The sequence below is a fragment of the Branchiostoma floridae genome, chromosome 15 (genome assembly GCF_000003815.2).
Source record: "Branchiostoma floridae strain S238N-H82 chromosome 15, Bfl_VNyyK, whole genome shotgun sequence".
In the NCBI taxonomy this organism is placed as follows: domain Eukaryota; kingdom Metazoa; phylum Chordata; class Leptocardii; order Amphioxiformes; family Branchiostomatidae; genus Branchiostoma; species Branchiostoma floridae.
In genome coordinates this window covers 11,626,859-11,652,368 of record NC_049993.1, presented here as the reverse complement: position 1 = coordinate 11,652,368, position 25,510 = coordinate 11,626,859, and the positions used below count along the sequence as shown (strand labels likewise).

Here is a 25,510-nt window from a genome sequence, read left to right as displayed (position 1 = left end):
ATTAATGTCCGAGGGCCAATTGCATACAAAGTGTTAGCATTTAATTCCTAGAGGGTTTGGCAGCTTCAGTCATCAGCAATTTCTTCTTTCTTTGAGATTGTCTTTTTGACCCTTCCACAAAAGCTTACTTGTAGTTGTGATGAATTCAGCTAATTGGTACATCAAATGTTGGATTTGTTTTAAACCTTCTACTTTTTTTCATTTTAGTACAATTGTTTAAATACCACAGTTTCTTTAAAGAGCTGTTTGATAAAAGAAAAGATTGTTCAAAAGATGGTAGTAAGGTCCTTTTTGTTATATGCTGTAGTGGTAATAGAGTGAGTTACTCTATATGTGCTTTTCTAGGCTATGATGATGATGATGATGAAGTAGATGATGATGATGATGATCTTGATGACGACTACCCAGATGATGATGATGATGATGAGCCTGAAATCGACCTGGTCAAGGACGAATCCAAACCAGACGAGGATGCGATGCCAGATTATGACGAGGAGACAAAACAGCTGATCGCAGGTCTGTTGTAAACAAACAACAACGTCTGGTACAATTGTTCTTGGCAGCAGACTTGGGTATTCAAAGTACAGCATGGGGAAGGTTACAAAAGTTCGAAATCTTAAGCTTCAGTACAAGCCAGTTAATTGTACAACAGATCGCTGCACACTTCTGTTAATTGCAAAGAAGCCCCAAATCCCAAACTGATGCGGCCCAGCTGGATAACTTCACATGTTGCACCACCCAGAAAGTTGCCAGAAATATGCTGGCAAATGGGGTTGTACTAGAGCAATTTCGAGAAAAAGAACATTGTCATTATGCTATTTCCTTGACATAGTATGTATGAAATATTATTTGTAACCAATTCACTCCAGGTGGCAACATGTTAACTACTTTGAAAGTAAAAGCTTGAAACAATATTCGGCAGCACCAAAACTAGTGTCCATATCCTGAAAGTGCCATCTCTGCCATTTTTCTTTGCACAATGAACCTTTGAAATGAGAGTACATTTGTGTAAAGCTGTGTTCCAGTTTTAACAATGATAATCTTCATCATGTTGACAACAGCTGCAGACCAGGCCAGGGCAGAGTACACAGAAGCAAACAAGAAAGTCAGTGATGTTGATGCACAGATCAGGTTAGTAGAGCCCCTACTGAGGCATAGGTGAACTGCATCATCCTCCAGTTGGTAAATTTGAGCGTACCATAAAGCATACATTTTGCCCATCACACTACTTGCAATTTGGGAGGTTACCAATTGCTTTTGTAGCACAGTGTTCATACTTTAGTCAGCTAGTTAGCTTCCTTGTATGTCTAGGATTTTTACGCTGACTTCTAGCAAAATTCCTAACCACACGCAGCTTCTTACTGGACCGTAATAGAAGTCAATTTTGCATACCTCTCAGAGTTTGTGTATGTAACTCTTTAAGTTTAAGCACATAAGACAGGTTGGATAGAATAAGCAACTACATGTAGTAGTGTAAATTAGGCCTGACAAGTTGTGACAAGACAAATCTCTGATATTTTTGCCTACATTTCTCAACAACCAGGCAACTAGAGAAGCAGCTCGGCACAGACTTTGGTGCAGAGGCGGAGTACAGCTCCCTGGATGGCCAGTGTTTTGAGCTGGAGACTAAGGAGTACAAGTACAAGCTGTGTCCGTTTGACAAGTGCTCACAGAGTCCCAAACATGGCGGGTCGGAGACAACATTAGGGTGAGTTTGAAATTATATCATCTGCTAGAAAATAAAAATAAAAATGGTATCATTTTCCCCATCATTGCTAGCCTAGTTGTCAAATTATTTAACTTTAAAGAGTAACATCAACTCTCATCATTCCACCGGGTGCCATAATACTGCCACATCAAAAAACATTGCAATAGTGGCCTTCTCAAGATTGTCTTGTACACCTTAATATCCAAAGTTTACAAATGTTTATACCTCAGAATTACTGATGCTGAATTGATGTATCTCTTAAAATCACTTTAAATATTCTTACATTGCTGAATTGCAGATTTTCGAGGAACTCCAACTCTGACTAATGTTATGACCGTCTTTAAAACATTCACTGTGGAAGGTTTAACTGTTTTAATTTGCTAGTATTTACTCTAAGTTTTTTATGGTTGCCAAGTATAGATTTACAATGGATTTTAAGGAGGTGAGGTTGGATATATCTCATCAGGATGGAAAAAAAAACAATAGGAAAAAGTGCAGCAGGACAAAGCTTTCAGAATGTTTTGACCTGGACAAAAGTACAGTGTAGTTTTCCCACACTCTCTCTTCATTCTTCCTGGTCAAAGCCATTTTTTGAACGAGTGAGTTTACAGTTTGTGTTGTGTTCATGTTTTGAATGAGTGAGTTTACAGTTTGTGTTGTGTTTCTCCAGCCGCTGGGAGTCTTGGGCAGGCCCTGAGGACAACAAGTACAGCGCCATGAAGTACACCAAGGGACAGAACTGTTGGAACGGTCCGGACAGGTCTACAGAGGTGGGGACAGGAAATACTAAATACATGTACCAGTTTCTTCCACATTTGTTATTCCTTATTGTTAAAGGACAGCATCAGAAAATTTTCAATTCTTTATTTTCCAGTAGTTTACTCATTAAAAAGTTGATGTACGTCAATTTTTACATTGATCCGCCTAATATGACCCTGTAGACACGTTTGAACTTCGCGCTCTCCTCCTCTCCCCGCCGCGCTGGCCGATGACGTAATGGCCGCGTTCTGATCGTCTGAGATTGTATGACGTCACGGATCCAAAACTTCTAGCCAGCCATTTTTCTCGGTGAACCTCGGTCCTCTCAGCGGTGAATAATCACCCCGCCATTCTGGAGTTCAGTTTGTTGTTGTTGAAAATTACTTTCGTGGACCTGTAAGTCGCATTGTGAGCTGTCTACGAAGCCATAGTCCCGGGAGACTGAACATGAATAAGCTTGCCTGCGAGTAAACCGCGCGGCGACGGGACGAAATCAAAACAATGGCGGTGGGGGAGGTTCACGCACCGTGCCTTTCTGGACTTTTACAAGAGCGAGTTCGGGTCAGTTCTTACCTTCTCCTTTCCGGACAGCACAGCGATAATTACACGTAAGCTTCCACGAATTTTGGTTGAATTCACAATTGTCCAACTGGCAGGGACATTAAAAAAAACATTTTTCCTCTGACAACATACCCTTGATCGCTACATATCGAACGATCCCCCTTCCGCGCCGAAACATACATACAGCATTGTTGTTTTTACATACAACACAGGCCGGCATTGTGAATGGCGCGAAATGTCGGCTTCGTTTCAGAGTCCGTGATTTGTTTTGAATGAACCCCTAGCAATCTCCGCCAAAGCTACATGATTGAAAAACCGACCAGTCCAGATGATTTACCCGAGAAACAGAAAATAAAGTGAGAGGCGAGGCGTAACTCGCACGATCTGTACAAGTTGCGGTGCTATCTGTTTCGGCGCGAAAAGGGGGTCGTTCGATATGTAGCGATCAAGGGTATGTTGTCAGAGGAAAAATGTTTTTTTTAATGTCCCTGCCAGTTGGACAATTGTGAATTCAACCAAAATTCGTGGAAGCTTACGTGTAATTATCGCTGTGCTGTCCGGAAAGGAGAAGGTAAGAACTGACCCGAACTCGCTCTTGTAAAAGTCCAGAAAAGCACGGTGCGTGAACCTCCCCCACCGCCATTGTTTTGATTTCGTCCCGTCGCCGCGCGGTTTACTCGCAGGCAAGCTTATTCATGTTCAGTCTCCCGGGGACTATGGCTTCGTAGACAGCTCACAATGCGACTTACAGGTCCACGAAAGTAATTTTCAACAACAACAAACTGAACTCCAGAATGGCGGGGTGATTATTCACCGCTGAGAGGACCGAGGTTCACCGAGAAAAATGGCTGGCTAGAAGTTTTGGATCCGTGACGTCATACAATCTCAGACGATCAGAACGAGGCCATTACGTCATCGGCCAGCGCGGCGGGGAGAGGAGGAGAGCGCGAAGTTCAAACGTGTCTACAGGGTCATATTAGGCGGATCAATGTAAAAATTGACGTACATCAACTTTTTAATGAGTAAACTACTGGAAAATAAAGAATTGAAAATTTTCTGATGCTGTCCTTTAATTACACATGTATGCACAGACACATTTACTTTCAAGCTTAGGAAATAGATGTGCAGAATTTAGGTATGACAGTTTAGGTATGTTCGGTGTAATATAACCAGACGCTGCTGCACCGCATGCCTGCAAAGCTGGTGTGTTACGTCAAAGGGCGATTATGGCAGCTATATACTTATAGAGTCAGATACAGAAATATGTAGAAAATGTCAGCATCCACAAGCTTTTGGCAGTGTCACATTTTCAAATTTCTGTGTTTTTTTTTATCTACTGTAGATCTAAGGCTGTCTGGCTCAACATCTGGTGTTTACTAGTATTTATTGAAATTTTATATGCAAGTGCCAATACCCCAAGCATATATGTTCATTGTATTTATCATTCTTTCCATGCAATCTTGAACAATTTTGTGGAGTAAAATTGATGGAAATGTTATTAAAGCATCTACCTTTGTCTGTTCCAGGTCCGCATGACGTGTGGTATAGAAAACAAGTTGTTATCAGCGTCGGAGCCCAACAGGTGCGAGTATGTGTTTGAGTTTGAGACTCCGGCCATGTGCACTAAGGAGGTCCCCAACAACCCAGAGTTTAGTCATGAAGAGTTATAGCACGGGGACAAACACACCAGGGATACTGGGTACATCATTCATGCCACCCCCACACAGAAATGGACTAGCCCTTTTAGCAAGCCCCCATAGATTCAGTCTCAAATTTCTCATTTCTTATCCTTTAGAGTATGTTTCTGTACATTTTATTGAAGTCACAAAAAATGTGAGGTAGTTAACCTTGTAAAAGGAAGAGACATCAGTAGCTTTAAGGAAATATATTCCACTTATGCAGGAGTATTGGATGAGTAGTATGCTGTGTCCACTGAAAGCCCTTAAAGTCTGCTCTCCGAGCTTGTAAAATTATTGCTTTATGACTCAATGAAAAATGCAGCAAACATGATAGATTACCTTGAATGGTGCACAATGGCTAGGTAGAACAGCAGAAGAGTTAATTATGATCTACTGTATATTGTTTCAGGATGAAAGAATGTCAACCTGAATATGTATCTAAACCAAGCTCTGTGGAGCACTATCAGCATTCCTTCGTCAAATAGTGTACATGTGATTCTATGATAGATCATTCTGATTGAACTTTTATTATTGTGTTCATACTTGAAAATAGAATATCATGATTGTTTTTCACTATTTAGTAGAAAAATTCTACACCTTAGTTTCTTCACTATGTGGATGTCAACCTTAGGTTGATATAGATGCATTCTTCCTTTAGGAGAAAGATGGTCCAGGAATATTGTTGGATTTCAAAGGCCACCAATTGCAGATGATGTTTAGCTTTGAGGGGATTTTAGCTAGATGGCAAAATCAAGCATGGAAAAATCTAGTGTGAACTTGCTTAACTTGTCATTCCAATATGAATCAGTAGGAGATATTTATGCAATGTGAGGGATACACTTTATCCACGATATAGTTTAACCAAGGACATTATATGCCCTTGGTTTGACATTTGAAACCTTGAATAAATAGAGAAGAAATTCTATCTAATGTTCAGAAAATCAGTAGAATTTGTCTGTGCTTCTCTGATTGGCTGAAATTGAATTTCACAGCAAGAAGATCAAAGAACATTATTTGTCAATTTGTCCTCCGATTGGATAAGATAATAAAAATTGAGAAGGGTACTCGCTAAAAGTAGGGCTGAGATTTCAACATCATGTTGAATATGTATGACTTCCCATCTAAAATACTTTTGAAACATATTGTTGTATCACTTCTCATGATAAGAAATATTGTTTGGAACCTGTTTATATGCTGAAGATTGCTTCCAACTGTATTATCCGGCAAAATGTATCCCATAGAATATGCCTATATTAAATCTCATTTCAGTTTGATAAAACATCTGAAGTGAACTGGAATCCTAAAGAAATGTGCAAATTCTACCGCACTTAGGGGGAAGGTCAAAATGAATCAACCTTTTTTTAAACAAACTCTTATCAAATTCTAAGAAACCTCACTCTTTAGAAAGCAAAGTTTGGGGAAGTCAGTTTCCCTATGAAGCAGGCTAAATGACACCAACTATTGTGTGTGATGGTTGAACTTACTGACAAATGTTTAGGCAAAGTTGTGATGTTTTTGGATGGACATGATTATACTCTGTTATGGCATTATCTATGTTAGGTTCAGAAAGAAACATTTTGTTTCCACAATAAGTACAGAAAAATGGAGGCCTTAATCAATTCTCTGATGTGAAAGTAATACAGAAGATATTGTGTACAGTATTTGTGCTAAGCACTCGCATCATACACAATTCTCCATGTGTGTACTGTATAGCAAGTGGTTACCTTGGGGGGTTAAGGTTAAAAACTTTGTGTCATTTGTATGCTTTATGGTTCATAGATTGGGTTGTGGAGAAAAATGTTTCAGTTTTGTTTTTGAGATTTCTTGGAGACAAATTCCTTACCCCTCACACTGCTGACCTCTGTTGTAACCAATGTAATGTTGGATACAAAAATTGGCCCTTGGCATGGTTGAGGTTAAAATGTAGATCTTTTCCCTACCATGTCAAAATGTCAGTACGGCTGGAATGCCAATTGTTCTGTATATATTGACTATTTGTACATGTAGTTACTATAGGTTCTAGAGATTATCTTAACACAATAATGACTTACAAATCTCATAATCAGGAGTCAGGACATCCCCTTTTCTGTCAAGGAATCAATTAAAACCAGTCTCTGTCATAAGAATATCACAAGAATACAAGCCTTGTATCTGGAGAATTTAATTTTGTTATATGGAAATTTTTAATGTGTCACATTGCAATCAGTATTGCTGACTGTATGTAGGCTTGCTCTTTCATAGCTTTGCTGTAGTGTTACACATTTAACGTGATATATAAATATACAGTAAGTTCTATTATGTAATGATGCTTGTAGACATTCTTTTGGATAGGTTATTGGCAGGTTGAGTTGTGGGACCACTATTTTTGCCTGATGTCTAGCTGTGTACAACTGACATTACTTTCCTAACTGGCTAATTTGCTAATGTCACTTGCTAATTTGATGACAATGACATTAGCGTACACATTTTAATACCAAGCTTGATTTGAACACATATTTGTTAAAGGGACTTTTGAATGACTTACTGTTACCATGCCTGTCATGACTTTGCATTTGCTGCTGATTACCACAAAGTACACATTTGACAGTAACCAGTGTTGTTTAGAGAACTTGAATGCTATACATGTACTGCTTAATCAATAATCCAAGAGCACTGTTCTCAAGTTTGAGATATTTGGAAGTTGCACTTTTATGTTGCAATGGCAAAAATTTCATAGTAAGAAATTAGACAGTCCCCTTAACGAGTCATTACTCGAAAAGTCCCACATCTATTTTGTGAGGAAAGTCCTGTCACAATTCACATTACCTGTAAACAATATCAGTTCTTGAGTTTTCAACAATTTTCTGTACCAGAATTCATACTTCTATTTTATCCATATCAGCAAACACCAACATGTGATATGAACCAATTTCTTCTTGTGTAAGATTAGTAAATAGGAGAGACATTTTCGTTCTACCTCTTACGAAGGTATGTCATTCATAAAGATGGATGTTCATAGAATTTTCAATATAGACTCTGACCCTCCCCTTACCCTGTCCCGTCTGTTTTGTGACTGAAAAATTACTAAATATGAACAGAAATATACGGCTTCCACATCATAGGGGTGTTACTCATCCTAACTGGCTGGAAATTGAGAAACCGGCAACAAGGAGAAGCTATATGCAATGAGAAATTGAACAAGGACATGCAAGGGTATGTCACTTTTATCAATCATCCATAAGACAGGAATCAAATGGGATAAAGTGGGAAATAAGGAGGCGCTTTCCTCTGGAATCAACTCAACTTTCATTACACATGTACATGACGATTTGGGGAGAATTTACGTTGCGATACACAACGTTAACATGAGAATCTAAGTAGAAGCTATGGATGTTATATACAATTTCCTCAAAGTTACCATTATTGCATATTTCCCCTACTTCTCCGCTCAACAATAGAAACAACTCAATGACTACAGGCTGATTTTTCGCTACGTGTCAAGAGCGACCCCTAGCAGCCAACAGAATAAACGCCGCAGATTGAACGTCAAGCGGAGTGATACATGCACTTAGTATAGTTATTTCGCCGAAGGTAAGTATACACTGATTGGTCGTTTTATTTCATTTACAACCAATCAACATCCATATTACGAAGTTGGCAACATCAGTTGCAGTTGTACTTTATTCCGCTGAATAATAGTGGCGTCCTTGTACCGTGCGAGTCGACTTGGAGACTTAAAATGAACAACAGACAAGATTTACGCTGTCTACAGGCAGACAGAAGCCTGGGAAAGGCGCACACGGGTAACATGGTATACTTTTGTTGACATTACCTCCAGATCTTCAACATGTGTCAAAAGAATGTCGAGAACCGTAACTCAGATCCTCAGTATGGGTGTTGATTGTGGGAGTTGCCGCTATCGGTATGTTGCATGATAGGGAGACCAAAGTGAAAATTTACACCGAAGGCATCTACATTTTTAACAAAAATATAAGGATTTTCTGATCAAATAAAATAGCTGGTCTGAAAGAACGTAAGAAGTTCTACAAGTCTGTGAAGCTTGGTGAACTATAACCCTCTACAACGCGTTTTATTGTAAATTGAAAACCGTACATATGTCTGTTTACCCGCGTTTCCCGGCGCGGCGGCCGTCCCGCCCATTCAAAATGGCGCGCAGCGCAGTGTATTAGCAGCATGACAGACACTGTTTTAGTCACAGATCGACCTAAAGTTCTCAGCTGCAGTATTCCTATTCTTTGGGGTTATTTTCACTATACATTTTGTACATAGCAGATTATGATTATGTTAGCTTTCTAGTATTGTCCTGAAATGGTAACGTTACTGTCAAAAGTTTGCTATGCTAGTCGCTGAACTCATGGCCTGGGCTGCCATTTTCTCCTTCAGTAGGAGGGATCGGTGCAGAAGTTCATGTTCAGCCTGTGTGTTATAAAGAAGGGGCTGCCCGACACAACCTCATCTCAGATACCAAATGCCTCATTGAAACCTGCCTCTTCTGTTTAACCTCTCCTTACGATTGCATTTTTAGCCATGCTACATCAGATTAAAAGTACATGACTGTATGTTCATTGATCCCGTAACACAAGTGATTGCAATCCAAGCTTAACGAAATATATCAATTGATCAGAAGTCAGAGGAGCATTAATTTGATTCAATATGACGTATTCATTCGGAAAGCTGAGTATACCGTCATCACACACGTTTATATCAAAGTCATGACATCAAGATATGCGTATGTCAGCTAAACAATATTGAAAGAGGGACCAGCTTGTTTGTAGGACTTTAAAGACACGTCAGTAAACGTCTGCATATAGCTCACAGTGTTCAAGTCATTGTTACAGTCTACAAGCACGAAAATAGCACTTCTGTACATCGTTTTTACGGATCGTTTCTGTCATTAAAAGTGTCAAGCTACGTATACAGATGTATTGAGCGATACTCACATTCATGATTCATTCCACGTACTATTAACTACGCCTATGATACTTCCTTGTAGCTAAAGCAGCACCCTTCTTCTTTAAAAAACACTACGACTTTAACTCTAACATCTGCTTGGAGATTTGGAGTATAACCAAGGCCATGTTATGATACATTGTCTGTTGTTGGGCGTGGTTCAAGGTCAGCTCCATCTGTACGTGTGGAGCCCTCAAAGTTTCCAAGCGTTCCGCATCATCAAATCGAAATAAGAATCTTGGTCTATTGAAGCACTGACGCCTGCGTAGTAGTTCACGAACTCTTCGTGTGTAATCTGTAAAAAAAGATGAAGTTTCGTTTATTCTTATCTATTTGATTACTGCTCTTTGTTTTAAAGTCCAAAGAGCATTCCCAAATCTATATCCTTGTGTGAGTGTCCAATACAATCCATAAAAACTGCAAAAGAAAATTTTAAAAAAATACTGCCAACCTTATTGTCAGGATTGTCCTGGTCGTCAAACGTCTTGAGGAATTCCTGGAAGACCCTTTCCTCCGTCCACTCCCCGCTCTTGAACTTGGGGTGCATGCTGGCGTTATACACACCCTTCAGGTCCTCCACTGTGACCACTCCGTCCCCTGTCTTGTCAAGTTTCCGGAAAGCCAAGGCGATCAGGTCTTTCCGTCTTCTGCTCATTGGTGGCTGTGATGGTCAAAGAAAGGTACATTTTGTATAACAGTTTTCGTTCTCTTAATTTCTATAAAGAAAAAGGAAGAGAAAACATACAAAGAAAGAAAGAAAGATGAAAGTTACATAGGACGGAGAAAGGATGAAAGAGCTAAAGAAAGAGAACGAGGTTGAAAGAAAAGAGAGGGGAGAGCGATTATGAATCAGAGATTAGAAAGAAAAGACAAGATTAGTCTATGGACAATGTTATGAAGATCACAAAACTACACTTACCCGCAATGCTAGTAGGAACTCGTCGAAGTCGATACTGCCGCTTGAATCTCTGTCGAATTTTTCGAAAAGTTCTCTCGTCTCATTCGGTTCCACAAACAACCCATAATCACGCAGACCCTTGCTGAACTCCTTAAAATCAAGGCTTCTGTTTCCGTCGTCGTCCATGATTTTGAAGACCCTAGAGGCATTTTAAAGATTCAATAAATGAGATATAGTCAAGAATAAATGACAATATCAGTTGCAAAGCAAACTCAACACATGGAGTTAAGCCGGGTTCACACGTGCGTATACAATGTATATTCAAGTCAGTATGAGGTCCTTGTGGAGTTTTTAGCCACTAACAGGCTCCATAAGTCGCTGGAAAAATAGTAGAAATTGGGCAAATATACACAGATAACTTGCCAAATGAGGACTATGGTTTGTGACCAGCTAACTCCTCTGACCCGTTATCTGGCTATATTTGTCCAATTTCTAGTTTTTTTCCAGCAGCGACATGTTGAACCTGGTAGAGGCTAAGGCTTCGATACGGACCTCATACGGACTATATTCATATGGAATATATACGCAATATGAATAGAATATATGACTATAGCGAAAACAACAATTTGGTGGTCAATTACTATGTGACAATGTCTCTTGGGGTGGATGGTCTATTATGGATATGTGACTCTTGTTCTATGAGCTGTGACACTAAAACATCATTAATAATTCAACGCGCAAGATTACAGGTCGTATTATAAACCGGTCCAGGTGGAAAAATAAATCGTCCGTGAAAATATTTACGTATTACTACGTATAATGAAATTGGTAAGAATGCTGCTTGTGTATCATATTTAGGATTTGTTTTCTGATTTTCGAGGTATTGAACTCGTTATACTTAGTATGATTTAAAAAGTCAAAAGTTCTGAACATGGTATATTTCTGCAGTTGTGTGTATTTTATGTGAGTGAGAGAGTATTTAGATTACCCGAGGCGAACAATGGTTGTCAAATGTCGAGCATATTTGTCTTAATCCGCCATTTTTTAGGAATACAGGCACTCTTTGAAGAATGAAAATCGTTTCAAATCTAAGTTGATCTAGTCACAAGTACTCACAAGAGTCAGATTCATGGAGAAATGCGAATTTAGTTCACAGTGCACAATCTATCTTTTATTCGTACCTTTAAACGTTTACATACCACCTGCCTGCTGTACCGACACATAGCAGGTAAACAAGCGGGCATTTTGTATGACCCGCATAAACAACAACTTCACTCACGGGAGGTTCACTCAAGCACACGTTTTTCCAGCTTATACTACTAGCTATTCCACCTGCCGAATGTGGATGATACAATCATCGGCGAACGCTCTGTTACTAAACGTTGGTTTGAATGCTACACAGTCGACACAATGTAGAACTAGGACAGGTATGTGTGTGTGCAACAGTTGAAACGACAACAATAAGCACAAACCTGCCAAGTCCCTTGATCCCACTGGAACCCCGAGACAGACACTGTAGTCTGAGTTTCTCCACCGGATCTTCTGTCTTCGCCAGCTGATTCTTGGCCTTGATCTTCAGCTCGTAGTTGTGCCGTGCAGTGGCCATGTTGGACACAGTTGAAGAGACAAAAAACACGAATCAGGAATGGAGTAAGTAAACGCGCCCGACCACCCGTCACGTGAAGACACTACTGTTAGTATTTGTGTAGGGGTACGCTAAACAGACATCCAACCAACCATCCCAGAAAACCGGTTGGGCGGATTTACGTACCGTCACTATGGCAACCAGGTGGTGAACAAAGGATAAACACGGGTGTGACACACAGGTGGGCCGTCCCGCCCTAAACAGAGCACCTTGTTGTTCTGGTTCTTTGTTTTGTTCTCCGAATGTGGAGTCTGTAGTTATTTAGTACACATGTGACATTGTGCAATATGAGCCGACCGTGTCTGTGTAAACGAAGAGCCGTGACTCAACCAAGTTTGTGCTCAGATAACCATGTATTACTAGGAACTGAGAAGCTCCGGCATTTGTGATGCAGCCAAGCGAAGACTAACACCGTCAATAGTGACGACTCTCTCCATATGTCGGCTGAATAAGTGAGTACAACAACTACTGTTTCAAACCATTATCTGTTTAACTTTAAGGTGACATAGAATATAAACATACATAGACTGGAATGAGGGGTACCGAATATCATGTACACTAACATAGTGTTTGGCTGAATGAATTTTTGAAGGGTATGAAATTCTGCTTCTAATTTGCACACAAATGTCCCCTTGCATTGCATTGTATGATCATTCAAAATTTCAAAAAGATAAGGTCAGAGTACAGATAAGCCTTATGTCTGATTTTTTAAAAGTTAACAAGTACAAGTGCGATGTTTATGTTAGAGGTATTCACAGAGACCTTTGCACACTAAGTCATGTTCATGCAGTATGAGCACAGCCAAAATAATAAGTTTTCAGTCTCCCTGTTTCAGGGAGCAGAGGCCAGTTAACTCTTGTCCTGCTGAGAACTTTTTGCCAATTTAACCCCCCTAACTAAGCTGGATCCGGATGATTAATCAGATCAGTAAAACTTTACCTATTCTGTGCTGCTGCTGCAGATCTACTTCCCCAATCCATGCGTTTTGCTGCGGTATGCCGCATTTAAGTGAGAATTGTCCCAAGCCCATAGGGATACTGGACTGACATACACATACAGGCGTTATATATGTCCAACCCGTATACAGCCTCAATAGGACAAGGGTTAAATACTATTTTGCCTTTCTATATCTGCTTGGAGATTATATGTGTTAACTGTGTAGTAGAATCTCTCATTAGGTTACTCAGTTTCGGATTGCGAGTGTAGTCATCATCATATCTTGTGATGAAGCGTAGTGAAAAAGTATAATTATCTACAATGTACAAATTTTATATGGTGTATGCTCGACAGATTTGCTCCATGGACTTAATCTTTAAGACTACTAGTATTTCAGTTTTATCAAAACTATCGATTGATGAAAAAGTCACAAAAATCAATATTTTAAAACTGATAAGACTCAGAGTGAGTTAACTTTATTTAGGTACATTCCTTGACAAGGCATTGGTATCACATCATCCGCATATCAAAGCATATCTTCCGGTAAATTGTCTTAAAGATTTCATGAAATTGTTTTTTGCGACTCGATAGCTTTATTCTTTGTTCAGTTGATACAGTACTGGCTTCTACTTGCATCTAAAAGTCGACTAATTTTCCGTCCCATAATACCCGCCGTAACTAATAAGAAAAAAACACACGCCTGGAAGTCTGGAGATAAAACGTGTTCAAGAAGTAGTAGTGCAAGAAATCTACACATGTCGATGTAAAAGACGTCAGAAGTTGGACTGCTTTGCTCATGCATTTGATTAACAAATGCATTGAGTTAAGAAAACGTGTTATTTTATAGATACCGCATTTCCTGGGTTTAAGTGTGACCGCGGTTTTATATGGCTTTTAATATAAAGAAAACTCCCGGATTCGATGCTTGTATGTAATGTATCGACATCACTGTGTTCACTTTCAACTGTTTAATTGTTCACTTAAACAAACTTAAATTGCCCTGCATGGTCATGTGACAACAATACATGTATATCAACATCATAAACTAAATAACATTACAACACTTTGAATATTCATGGTTCCTTTTTGCACTTACAGTTGAGCATCTACTTCATTTATCCCACAACATTAATGTTCCTTTTCTGAAGCTAAACTTAACTGAACACATTTCCTGGAAAAACTGCATTTTCCAAACACGTTACAAATGACATTATCTGTACTGAAACCATAATTATCTTATCTGTATGTTGTTGTTGCACCTTGTCATTACCGTACGCATTAGTTTCTAGGAATTCCATTACAGTACTGTTTAATGTATTGCGCTGTTTGATGTGTTTGGCAGTACATGATGATGAAGGGCATGAAGGACTGGATCTATGAACAAGTACTTTTGAAAAAATAACGGCCATGACGAACAGATGGTCAAAACAAGAAAATTCTATCGATAGGAAACAGCTAGACTGCGTTCCGATGTTCAAATGAAACAAAGTCTCACAAGTTTTCGGCCGTTCGCACATTATCTTTCAGCAAGTCCAAATGACCAATCACCACGTGACATGTGACACGTGACACTGCTGTTGGTCATTTCAACCAGATGAAGGCTAAAGCGTAGCTTTAGAAGGCAGTCTAGCTGTTTAGAATATCGACGGACTTTCAAGGTCAATTCTAACTGTCAACCCCTCAAATCTTCCAGGCGTTCCGCATCATGAGATTGAAGTAGGCTTCGTTGTCGATGGAAGCGCTGATGCCTGCGTAGTAGTTCAGGAACTCTTCCTCTGTGACCTGTAGTGGGAAGGGGGTCGTATCGAGTTAGATTTGAAACACTTTGATAACAAGAAAACACGTTTTGAGTGGTAGGTTGAAATTGAGTGAATATAGTAGAAAGGCATGTACAGCTTTTGTATACGGTTAATTTGATAAATTTCAAACGCTTGGGTAATAAATTGCGGAAACAGTTTTAGATGATTTCGTTTACCCTGCATCCCATTGAACGCCCCATTGGCATTTATTTTACGTGTTTTATGTATAATGTTGGATTCGTGACTGCGATAACAACAAAAATAAATGACGATGATAGAAATTAATGTTGACTTACTTTTCCATCCTTATTGGGCTGGCCGCCTTCGAAGGTTTTGAGAAACTCCTCAAAACACTGAGCTTCTGTCAACTCCCCGTTCTTGTACTTGGGGTGCTCCCGGACATTGTAGACTCCCTTCAAGTCTTGAGCCGTAATCACACCGTCCCCAGACTTGTCCGCCTTCTTAAAAGCCTCCTTGACGATGTTTTGTCTTGCCTCTGACATATTTGACTGGAAACCAAGCACATTTCGGTCATTACAGAGAAATATTAAATGAAGGAGCCGGGCAAATCTAGTCTCCAAGCATATGGTGAGCCTGGACCAAGCTTGATTTAAGCTTTTCATATCTTTGTATTGGTATGTCTTCCTGTCAAAAAAGGTACACTACTAAAAATACATACTATAGATGTGCAAATACAAAAAAGAGACTAAGCTAGCAGGATCCAACATCATCAAAACAGCGCTCAATGGCAATCAAAGTTATTGCAGGTGTGCTACGCTTTGGGACGTTACACTAAGGGCAACGTCCATACTTGAACTGCAGTTCGTTTTTACCCGCTAGAGGTCTCCCCAGTGCGACATTTCCGCTTATTTGCTTTGCGTGTGCACATGCAATGCATGATTAAAGCACTCACCCGAATGCCTACGAGGAACTCGTCGAAGTTGAGAGTTCCGCCTCCATCTTTGTCGAATTGGACGAAAATCTCCTGTAGCTCGTCATCGGTGAGTTTCAGACCGTAGTCTTCACAGCCAGTCTTAAACTCGTCAAAGTTCAGGCTACGGCTCCCATCATCGTCCATGATGCGAAACGTCCTAAATACAAGAATAGAAAACAATACAAGATATGGGAATGTTTTAGGTGATTTGCACTAGCGAGACAAATAGACTACACGAAAGGTTGAACTCTATTTTTCTTATAACTAGCTTATGCCATAAGAGCGCAGTGTGTGACAGAATCAAAAAACCACCAGCCGCATTTTTTGTAGGATAAACATAAAGTTTCAAAGTATTGAAATGTTATTATTATTGCTCTATGTATGATATGTGTACCTTGTGTTTGAAAAATCAATAAAAAGTTGTTGTTTTTTTAATAAAAAAAAATAAAAAGTATTGAAATGTTAATACAAATGGTCGATGAACAAAACTAAACGTGTGACGTCACGGGGCATATATTCATCATTTTTGACGTGAAGGATAAGTTATATCTAATTGTATATGCACATTTTATCCTCAATTTTTAACATTGGCTTAACAACGAGTTATTTTAAATAAAAACACTTTATTTCTAACTGACCACCTTCAAACAGAACAAAGTCGCCATTATCTGGTTTCATCAACTTTTCGGCGTTTCCTATTTCACGTCCCTGTGGGAAATTTTCCTGCCTCATTTTGTGGAAAGTAATCAAATTAGCTCCTGGTGCGCCGATTGAAAATTAGGCCGGCCACACACTTTCTAGTCTCGGGAGAATTGTGTTCTGTAACGTATGTTCAGATAGTTCAAAATTGGCCCTCCTTGATACGTTTAACCGTCTCCAGTAAAGTTAACAGTCTTACTCAAAATCAGACTCTCTGTTGGCAGAGTGATGTTGAGGTAAGCTATAAGTTTGTAACCAAGTAATTATCGTTGGGACGTCAGCCCTTATTAGATATTTTAAGAACCGGACAAACCGGCTCCATGAAATGCTACTAAGCTGTAAAATCCTTCTGTAAGCTGCTCCATTGTGATAGGCTTAAACACAGTTGGTCACAGGGGACATGGGGATATGAATGATATTCATCATCACCTTGTCTGCCCTTTATGTTTTCTTCGATTTTTTTTTTACTTTTTAGCTTTAAGTATACACCATGCTACATTTACTGTAATAGCGCCACATACAGTCCCAAAGCGCACAATGTGCCTCTCTCATGTAATGTATTTGGATGTAGGTATGCTTTCTGTTCTTGGCAATCTTGCATTTTTGTGGTTTAGATAATTGTATTTTTAACCATCCCCGCGGCCGAAATTTGAGACTACTGTTTGTGGTCAAGAGGCGCACATTCGACAACAAACGACATTTACGTTTTGGTATTCAAGCCACGGAATTACTAGTATCGAGGGGTCAGATATCTGATATACGACAACGTTGTTTAGTATACTTTCCAAGTGGTTCATGTTGCACGATGATCCAATACGTCTATATAGGTACAAGATGCCAATGTAAATGAGTTTGCCTCGCGAGCTCGACATCTAGAATGAAACTGACAATTGCAGCAGCTCATCGGAGCAGAATTCACAGTAAACAGTGGTATCCAGGCTGTTTCTAATACGTATTCAGGAGCAGTGGATACTTCATTTAATACAGAAGCGCCTGCCTCGCGTTTGCTAATTTTGCCCCCTTTGTTATGACGACTGAGATGTTAACGTTATTAATAATTTACCGCACTTCATGGAGGGCGCACGCCAAGCATACCGGGCGGACAATGGTTAGTTACGGGCATTGGGAGCGTCTGTAATTACATTATGCCGCTACTGTTGGTAGAGAGGTGCGGGAGGGGTAGCTTTGGTCAGGTCCCACCGGAAAACAAGACCCGGCGTATATGTCTTTTCTCCCATTTTCTACACGTTTCAAGCCAATATTTCATTTCTATCCGTCAGTTACCGGTATATGTACCGTACATACACGCGAACATGGTATGCTTAACAAATTACATGGTTCCTTTCCCAGACATTTATCTCGTACTATGTAGGTTTTGTATCTATGATTGAACGGTAACCAAGGGACCACCAAGCTTTGACCACGCCCAGTGAGAGGCCGAATCTTTTCCACCCTGTAGCCGTCTTGCTTATTGGGCGACAAAAAGCAGATACTATCATCTAGAAGCTTGTAAGACGACATTTTTTGGCCAGTTGATGCACACACGTACGGATACGTGACTTCAGCAGTGCTAACGATTTAACATAAACGGTATCAATATTGAGAAGGACGCAGCAACAAAACTGCCGGTAAGAAGACGCCGAACTTACCTGCCAAGACCTTTAATGCCGCTGGCACCACGTTTGAGACATTGCTGTCGTAGCTTGTCCATGGGGCTGGCCATCTTGCTAAACAACAGGGGCGTATACTGTTCCGAACACAAGACTAACACAACACGACTACCTGTTCCGCAGGATATATGAGGTCTAGCACCAAGGCTTGTCATTGGTCACCTGCCTTGATGACGTCAGGTTCAGGATGAGGTAACGCCCACAGCGTTATTCTTAAGGGAAAAACATCTGCAGGAAACACTAGCTGGGTGTGTTTGTGTTATGACGACGGGGTCTTAAAACAAAAGGATGTCATGAATATAGCTAGGCTGCGATATTTAAGGAAATTATAGACAATTAAAGACAACGTATTGTCTGTGTTCTAAAATGTTAGACAACTTATGTTAATTAAACCGTCCCCTGACGCTGATCAATATGTTAAATACTACACAAATTGTGACAATTTAGGTAATTTGGGAGCAGACAAATTGTTTTATTGACTTAGCTACAGCATATATTACAGATATACAAATCGGAATACTGTGAGACCAAAACTTATAACATTGTCTTCAGCCTACTACTGTCAAAAGTTTTCTTCTAAAGTTTTATCTGCCAAGGGGTAGGGTAATTTCTTACTATCCCTGAACATATGTTTCTTTCCCTTTTTCTAATGAGGCTTTTGTTTTCCAATTGATAATTTTCTCTGAAGTATGTTACAAAAATGTATTTTGTCCCTCATCCAATAAAACATGCAAGTAGCCAAGCTATAGTTTTCTACTGGCTTATAATGGTATCAAAGCCATGATCCCACATTCATTTCATTACAACTTGAATTGTCATGTAAAGGATTTTTTACATTCATTCAAGCACAAGCTAAAAAGACCAAACAAAGATTCACAAATCAGCACAGTAATCTACAGTATGACTTATGTACTAAATAGCAATGTCACAGGTGAATAAATGTCACAAGTGTTTTAGACTGCCTTATACATTAAAACTATAGAGAAGTGTTTAACATCATGCTTCATTTACTACATTGGTCATACCAACTCACAGCGATTAATCTTGAACCCTTACATGTTTCCCCCCCCCCCCATTTTCTAATGGAATGGCTCAATATCTGATATCTTTTACGTACCATTTCAACAGTTCCACTTCACAAATAGGAAACAGAACATAGAAATTCTTTGTCAACTAGGATAAAACTTTCCATGGAAATCATCAAAGATAAAATACATGTATGTACATTTAAAATTCTACTATAATCATAACTAGAAATAAGCAACTTAAAATAGCTAAATAGCCTCTCTCATGACAGTTTACCTTGTCTGAAGAGAAGTTTGCACATGATAATCACTAGCAGAGAGAACTGAAATTATTCCCTCTACAGTCTTATAGTACTACCACTAACACATATAGTACTGTACATATCACTTTATGTACAGTAATTAATCAGGGACTTAGACTTTTATGCATTCTGATCAATGCAACTGGCCAAAATTTCAGAATCTATAACATTATTAGAACAATTTGTATGTGTTATACAGTACAATTTTACTCACAATTTTACTCACAATTCTGTCCTAAGGAATTATTTTGGAATCTTGTACATGGGTAAAAGACCTGTTTTCATCCTGTCAGCTGCACTTTGACATTTTTGCACAAAAGTTTTCATAATTTCCAGGCATTCCTCATCATAAGACAGAAGTACACGTCAGTGTCGATCGACGCGCTCACTCCTGCGTAGTAGTTGAAGAATTCGTCATGGGTGACCTGCATGAGCGCGGCGAAAAAAAGAGTTCATTAGAAATATACTTGAGAAAATATAACACACAGTCATACACCTGTCAATGTAAAACTAATGCAGTTGGTGTGTTATCCTGATTACACTATACTACAATTCATACTAGAAAAGTACTTAGACTACATGAAATATTACGTATTAGACTGGCCTACAGATTTTCTTGCACAGACGCTGCTAGGAGTTTCAAAGCGTTTTTACTACTGAGCAACTTTGGCAAAAACTTTGCCTGATTTGGCATTCTTCTAGGCTAGTGCATGCTATAGTCCCCAGACTGCAGTTTAGAGAGAAAAGGTAGAGGGAGAAAAGTAATCTCTTCCTTTACCCCTTCCCCCTAGGAATTACATTGACAGGTGCTGCCTGAGTCAAGTGATCATCTTCAATACCAGAATTAAACCTGGTCAATGTTACATGTATTAACACCCTTAACACAAAATATGGTTTAAACACTGCAACAAGTACAAACAATTACACACATACATAAAACACATCTGGATAATGTACTAGTTATGAATAACTCTTTGAAAGATTGGTAGGAAGAATTTGAATGTATGCCACCATTTGTTGTAAAAAGTGACATACATTCTAAATGTATAAAACCTTTTTCAACAAACAGTGTTTAGAACTTGTGTTGTGAGATTTTTTGGTAGAAATGCAGGATTAAACAAAATGTTATACTGTATATGTCAAGTCCGTTCTGCTTTCAGCCCCACTGTCATCAGTCCTAGGAAAAACCCAACATTTGGTTACTTGTGTACAGGATAGGGGAGCATAACTGATTCACAGAAACAAACACACACTAGACAGCAAACATGTAGAAATGTTAGCTGAGGTTATACACACACCGTGACAGTATGTAAAGTAAAATGCTCATCCAATCCACAACTAGATCGACACAGCACGATTTCTACATTTCTAAAAGCAGCTTTTTGAAAACAAAAACGGTTCTAATACTAGCATGCCAAAGGAGCAAACCTCCAATGGTGTGCTTCTACTTTTTTCAGATTTTTCAAGTTCTGATCTACAATGATTTTTGTTTGCAAACTGAAAATCTACCGGCATGTCAAAGGTCTAAACTTCCCAAGACATGCCATCTAACTTTTGTCAAGAAAAAAAGCGGCTACTTTTCATTGCACACACTTGCTACACTGCCGATCTACGGAAACACGTATCGCGGCAGCCTGGCTCGGCACACGATCCCCTGCGGTACCCAGGGATGTGGGACAGACATCCGTAGGTACGGCAGAACGGATCCAGGGGACAGCGAGCGCTGTGCCGAGCCAGGCTGGCGTAATGACGCACATGACGGATTGAATGCGTCAATGTCTACCCTACAAGCCACCAACCCGATCATAGCTTCCATGCGTTCCTCATCATAAGAATGAAGTAGGCGTCGTTATCTATTGATGCGCTGACTCCAGCATAGTAGTTGAAAAACTCGTCATGGTTCACCTAGAGAGGGAATATGATTGACAGCAGGGGGAGGAGTTACATGATGAAGAGTTGCTGATTGGGGGAGAATGTGAAAGATTTGCCTCTTTTGGAGAAACATGAAAAAACAGATGTGATGTGTGAAATGAAAGATAAACAAGGTGAAGATAAAGATAAGAGAACACACACACACAAGGGAGGGGTTTGAAATAAAGAAACTACATGGATATTGTTTTTAGATATCATCCTAAATATTTAGCTACATGGTATAGATGTAAGTATACAAAATAAAGAACACAATGTTACAAAAATGCTTTAGCATAACACTTTGAGACTTTTTGACATTCCATGTAGAAAGATCAGTAGGGGATGCAGTTTTGCACATGCCCATTTGATTTCCTCCCTCAACTGATTTAGTTTCTTTAATTGTTCCACTGCTCTTCCACCATGATGACAGTGACATTTAAAAACTGGTATAGCCTGAATGAAAGGAATTATGCATACTACATTTGTATTGTGAAGCAGTCGGATTGGTATATGTATAGGTACAAAACTTTGAAAATTTAAGATACGGCTTCAAAAGAGTGTTCCGTGTTTGGGGAGAGAATGCGTGCAGTGTTTGCACAGAGAGAGCACAGGGTTCTGGCCACATTGTAACAAAATAAACTTGGAGTTTGCCGTAGTGAATGTACCAATCATGCCAAGGCTGGTAATGTACTTCAAGCAAAGCATGGCACAAAAATGAATACACTGTGTGTGGAACAAGCACACAACAAACTATACCCTACAAGAAAGAAGCATGAGTTATTGCTGAAGTTCAACTATTGCAGGCTTGCAGCTGTGGAAGAAAGCCTTAAGCAAGACATTTCTAATGATATGGAGATAAATGAAATGTTAGTTCAAAAGCTGATGTAGAAGTACAAAGATGTGAGGTGAAACTACTGAGAAAAAAGCCTGTAGTTATTCTGAAATGGAAGCTCTAACAGCAAGTTAATGAAACTGAAACTGTTAATTGGAATGATGTTAGTGAAAGAAACTAGCTAAATAAGATGATTGCTTTGACAATGAGGGAAAGAAACATGAACTGTAAAAGGAGGTCATTGCATGTTACATGTATAAACTTTAACATTCATTAATGGCAAAGACAAGAACAACAATTTATTAGTTTGTGTTACTACTAGTGCTACTGGTGGATAAAATGGTTTAATGGCTTGCATGCAAAGATGCATAGAACAGTGTCATATTTCATCCTACTCTATACATGCATGGTGTACATGTACATCATACTACACACACTTTGATAGCATGCATGAAAACCCTACATTACACAACACTACTAGTACATGTACTAATATATGTACTTCTCCTGTGTGCATGTACTAGTCATACCACAACACCACACACAATTGTATACTGGTACACTACACTACACACACTCATATTTATGGAATGTCAGTATATACAACATACACAGAAAAACCAGAGGTTACATACACAACACAGTGAGTCTGAAATCAGTAAGTGCTACAGACTATACTACTGACACAGTCTGAAGAACAGAGAAAAAGAAAATTAAGACCTTCTAAAACATACAACTACTACAGAGTACAATGAGCATTATCACATCAAGAGTTGCATTTCACTTACATTCACAGTCAGATAAAACATACCAATGACTGTGAACCCTTTCTTTGAACTACAAAAATTTCTGGTAGTCAGAATTTTCTGTCTTCTTGTACTCTGTAGTTAGTGTGATACCAAGTAGATGTGTAGACAGAAATCATATGATATTAAATCTAAAATGGCTGACCCACCTTTTTGTGTGTCTTACACTAGTTAAAGGCACACAATCCATGTGCCAAACCAATCTAACTTGAATGATCCTTGGATATTTTCATGTGGAAATTTAGCAAGAGGACATCATAACAACTGACTGTTTTCATGTTGATATTCCAATTCATATCTTTAAGTCCAAGAACCAAGTATGAAATTGGTATGGCCATACAGGGCGGAGTCAGCCATGTTGACAAGGCTACAAGGTTTAGTGTTGCACACAAACTTACAGTCCCATCCAAGTTCTCATCAAAACTCTTGAGGAACTCCCCAAACACTTGGTCCTCTGTCCACTCCCCACTCTTGTATTTGGGGTGGTGTTTACAGTTGTAGACTCCCTTCAGGTCAGCGATAGTGATGACATTGTCTCCTGTCTTGTCCAGTTTGTTGAAGGCTTGCATGATGACCTCTTTCCTAGCTTTGGACATGGGGGGCTGGACAGGAAAAGTAGTGACCATTACATTCAAGAATAACCAAACCATTTCATTTTCTTGTTTATTTCTTGCTTACTCTGAACATACTTGACTTGAGTCAACTTACAGATGTGCCCTATGTGGTAGAGACTGCCATTCTCATATAGGACTGTTAAGTCATAGTCAAAGATGTAGGGCTGATATCAATTAGGATTTTACCATGGTCAATATTGACGGAAGGAGGCCATATACTGTATACATCATAAGCTTACTTGAAGCAAAATTGAAAACAACAATCTTTATGAAAATTGAGACTAGATGTAACAGAAACTTTGATACCCATCTATTTACTATTTTTGTTTCAATCCCCAGATCCATCCATTTGATGATGCTGACTACATAACACAACAACTACTGATTCAAACTCACCCTGAGATTTAGAAGAAATTCGTCGAAGTCGATGGCACCGCTGCCATCTTTGTCGAAGTGACCAAACATGGTCTGCACCTCGCCAGGCTCAAGGGAAAGGCCGTAGTCCCGCAGGCCCTTCTTGAACTCGGCAAAGTCCAGCTTCCTGTTGGCGTCATCGTCCATGATTCTGAACACTCTGGGGGAGCAAACAATAATTTGACTTTTATTGGCTTCATGTTGAAAATATGATGTCACATCATGTGTTCAAAACAGGAATATTAAGTCAATCAGTGTGGTATAATCAACATTTATGTCTACTTTCAACATGTGTATATGTCACAAGTGATATCATGGACACATCATTGTGCTGCACATCATAGAAGATGACAAATGATGATTGTGCCTCAGAGTTCTTTAATACTTCTTTACATGGCATAAACAGATGTTACAAGTGCCAGCTGTTTGTGGCATATCAAACCTCATTCGATGAGTTGAGTACCTGTGACCGTACCTGAAAGAACCTGATATCTTGTCCATTTTCAACCAACTGCTTACACAAAGTCGGCTATGTCTTTTAATATAACTAGATTTTTCTTTGTATAAACGATTACTTTGGCTAAAACGCAATCACTGAACGTACATGTAGGCTAAAAAGTAATCACTGACTGAGTGACTACTGGTACTACATCTTCTCCGAATCTAACGTTAACTATGGTGTTAAAAAAATGTATAAAGTAGCCTCCAGATTAAAAAAACAAAAGAATGCTGTGTCAAGTGGAAAAATTGAGTTGGTGATATCACTGATTAAAACAACAACACATCATATGAGTAAAGTTCAACATGTCCTATAAAACTAGATAGATAATTTACTGTGGTTGTTTTACCTTCCCAAGCCCTTGATCCCAGATGACCCACGTGACAGACACTGTAGTCTCAGCAACTCACATGGGTCTTTACACGTCCTGAGCTGTTGTTTCGCCTTCTGTCTCATCTCGTAATCATGTCTCGCCGTTCCTGCCATCTCGAACCTAAAAAAAACTCACCAAATCTGAAATTTGTACAAAGAGATGTTGCGTCTTTTTTTAGATGATGATATATTTATCCGAACTTTACTTCAGTTTCCAGTTGAAAATAAAAAGTTAGCAACCCTCAATATAATCAGTAATTGTCCAGAATATAGATTACGATTCTACACGTTATAAAAACAAATGGATATGACAAAAGAGTACAAAGTGTACCACTGAAATGTCTTTTCCGCTTTTCCTGATCGATCTTTCGCTGCAAAACAATCCCCGTTACTTTCAAAATGGCGGCGCAGAAGTTACCGCAAGCAAACGGAACGAAGAAATAATGTTTCTATTTTCCCTCAATAGGTGAAAAAATCTGAATATATTGTCCTTAGAT

At 39.2% G+C, this 25,510-nt stretch overlaps 4 protein-coding genes across 8 annotated transcripts in view; 1 reads left to right on the top strand and 3 right to left on the bottom strand.

Moving 5' to 3' along the window:
* Positions 1-7,734, top strand: part of LOC118431763 (glucosidase 2 subunit beta-like) — a 29,470-nt gene extending 21,736 nt beyond the window's left edge. For 2 of the 3 annotated variants that reach the window (XM_035843071.1, XM_035843069.1), the window contains exons 12-17: positions 274-276; positions 409-516; positions 1,062-1,131; positions 1,544-1,708; positions 2,379-2,478; positions 4,555-7,734. In XM_035843071.1, the coding sequence (XP_035698964.1) occupies positions 274-276; positions 409-516; positions 1,062-1,131; positions 1,544-1,708; positions 2,379-2,478; positions 4,555-4,698 (590 nt within the window). In that variant the 3' untranslated portion in view covers positions 4,699-7,734. The remainder of the gene's footprint in view (positions 1-273; positions 277-408; positions 517-1,061; positions 1,132-1,543; positions 1,709-2,378; positions 2,479-4,554) is intronic. The other variant, XM_035843070.1, reaches the window with a different exon arrangement.
* A 1,620-nt stretch (positions 7,735-9,354) lies between these two features.
* LOC118431770 (calcyphosin-like protein) lies at positions 9,355-12,279 on the bottom strand. The gene is made up of 4 exons (XM_035843084.1): positions 12,028-12,279; positions 10,577-10,754; positions 10,109-10,318; positions 9,355-9,952 (listed from the first exon to the last, which is right to left on the bottom strand). The coding sequence occupies exons 1-4, from the start codon at positions 12,159-12,161 to the stop codon at positions 9,851-9,853; spliced, it is 624 nt and encodes a 207-aa protein (XP_035698977.1). The 5' UTR covers positions 12,162-12,279; the 3' UTR covers positions 9,355-9,850.
* Positions 12,280-13,578: 1,299 nt separating this feature from the next.
* Positions 13,579-18,483, bottom strand: LOC118431769 (calcyphosin-like protein). Its single transcript, XM_035843083.1, has 4 exons — positions 18,218-18,483; positions 15,849-16,026; positions 15,232-15,444; positions 13,579-14,918 (listed from the first exon to the last, which is right to left on the bottom strand). The coding sequence occupies exons 1-4, from the start codon at positions 18,391-18,393 to the stop codon at positions 14,817-14,819; spliced, it is 669 nt and encodes a 222-aa protein (XP_035698976.1). The 5' UTR covers positions 18,394-18,483; the 3' UTR covers positions 13,579-14,816.
* A 203-nt stretch (positions 18,484-18,686) lies between these two features.
* On the bottom strand, positions 18,687-25,500 carry LOC118431771 (calcyphosin-like protein). 3 transcript variants are annotated; one of them, XM_035843087.1, is made up of 6 exons: positions 25,345-25,500; positions 24,991-25,154; positions 24,125-24,302; positions 23,513-23,716; positions 21,365-21,470; positions 19,881-19,990 (listed from the first exon to the last, which is right to left on the bottom strand). In XM_035843087.1, exons 2-5 carry the CDS (start codon positions 25,125-25,127, stop codon positions 21,369-21,371), a joined length of 621 nt encoding a protein of 206 aa, XP_035698980.1. In that variant the 5' UTR covers positions 25,128-25,154; positions 25,345-25,500; the 3' UTR covers positions 19,881-19,990; positions 21,365-21,368. The 3 variants fall into 3 exon arrangements, with proteins under 3 accessions (XP_035698978.1, XP_035698979.1, XP_035698980.1); XM_035843085.1 differs by lacking the exon at positions 21,365-21,470 and having other exon boundaries at positions 18,687-19,990; positions 25,345-25,497; XM_035843086.1 differs by lacking the exon at positions 21,365-21,470 and having other exon boundaries at positions 18,687-19,990; positions 24,991-25,134; positions 25,345-25,497.
* Between the last annotated feature and the right edge of the window lie 10 nt (positions 25,501-25,510).

Bases quoted from the DNA above. Each gene is read 5' to 3' on its own strand.
- LOC118431770 (XM_035843084.1), bottom strand. From the start codon at position 12,161: ATGGCCACTGCACGGCACAACTACGAGCTGAAGATCAAGGCCAAGAAT. The intron at 10,319-10,576 runs GTAAGTGTAGTT...TGACCATCACAG, and splicing joins AGTTCCTACTAGCATTGCGG to CCACCAATGAGCAGAAGACG. The intron at 9,953-10,108 runs GTTGGCAGTATT...CTTTTTTTACAG, and splicing joins AGGACAATCCTGACAATAAG to ATTACACACGAAGAGTTCGT.
- LOC118431769 (XM_035843083.1), bottom strand. From the start codon at position 18,393: ATGACAAGCCTTGGTGCTAGACCTCATATATCCTGCGGAACAGGTAGT. The intron at 15,445-15,848 runs GTGAGTGCTTTA...CTTGGTTTCCAG, and splicing joins AGTTCCTCGTAGGCATTCGG to TCAAATATGTCAGAGGCAAG. The intron at 14,919-15,231 runs GTAAGTCAACAT...TTCCCACTACAG, and splicing joins AGCCCAATAAGGATGGAAAA to GTCACAGAGGAAGAGTTCCT.
- LOC118431771 (XM_035843087.1), bottom strand. From the start codon at position 25,127: ATGGCAGGAACGGCGAGACATGATTACGAGATGAGACAGAAGGCGAAA. The intron at 23,717-24,124 runs GTGAGTTTGAAT...TTTCCTGTCCAG, and splicing joins AATTTCTTCTAAATCTCAGG to CCCCCCATGTCCAAAGCTAG. The intron at 21,471-23,512 runs GTAAGTTTGTGT...TTCCCTCTCTAG, and splicing joins ATGAGAACTTGGATGGGACT to GTGAACCATGACGAGTTTTT.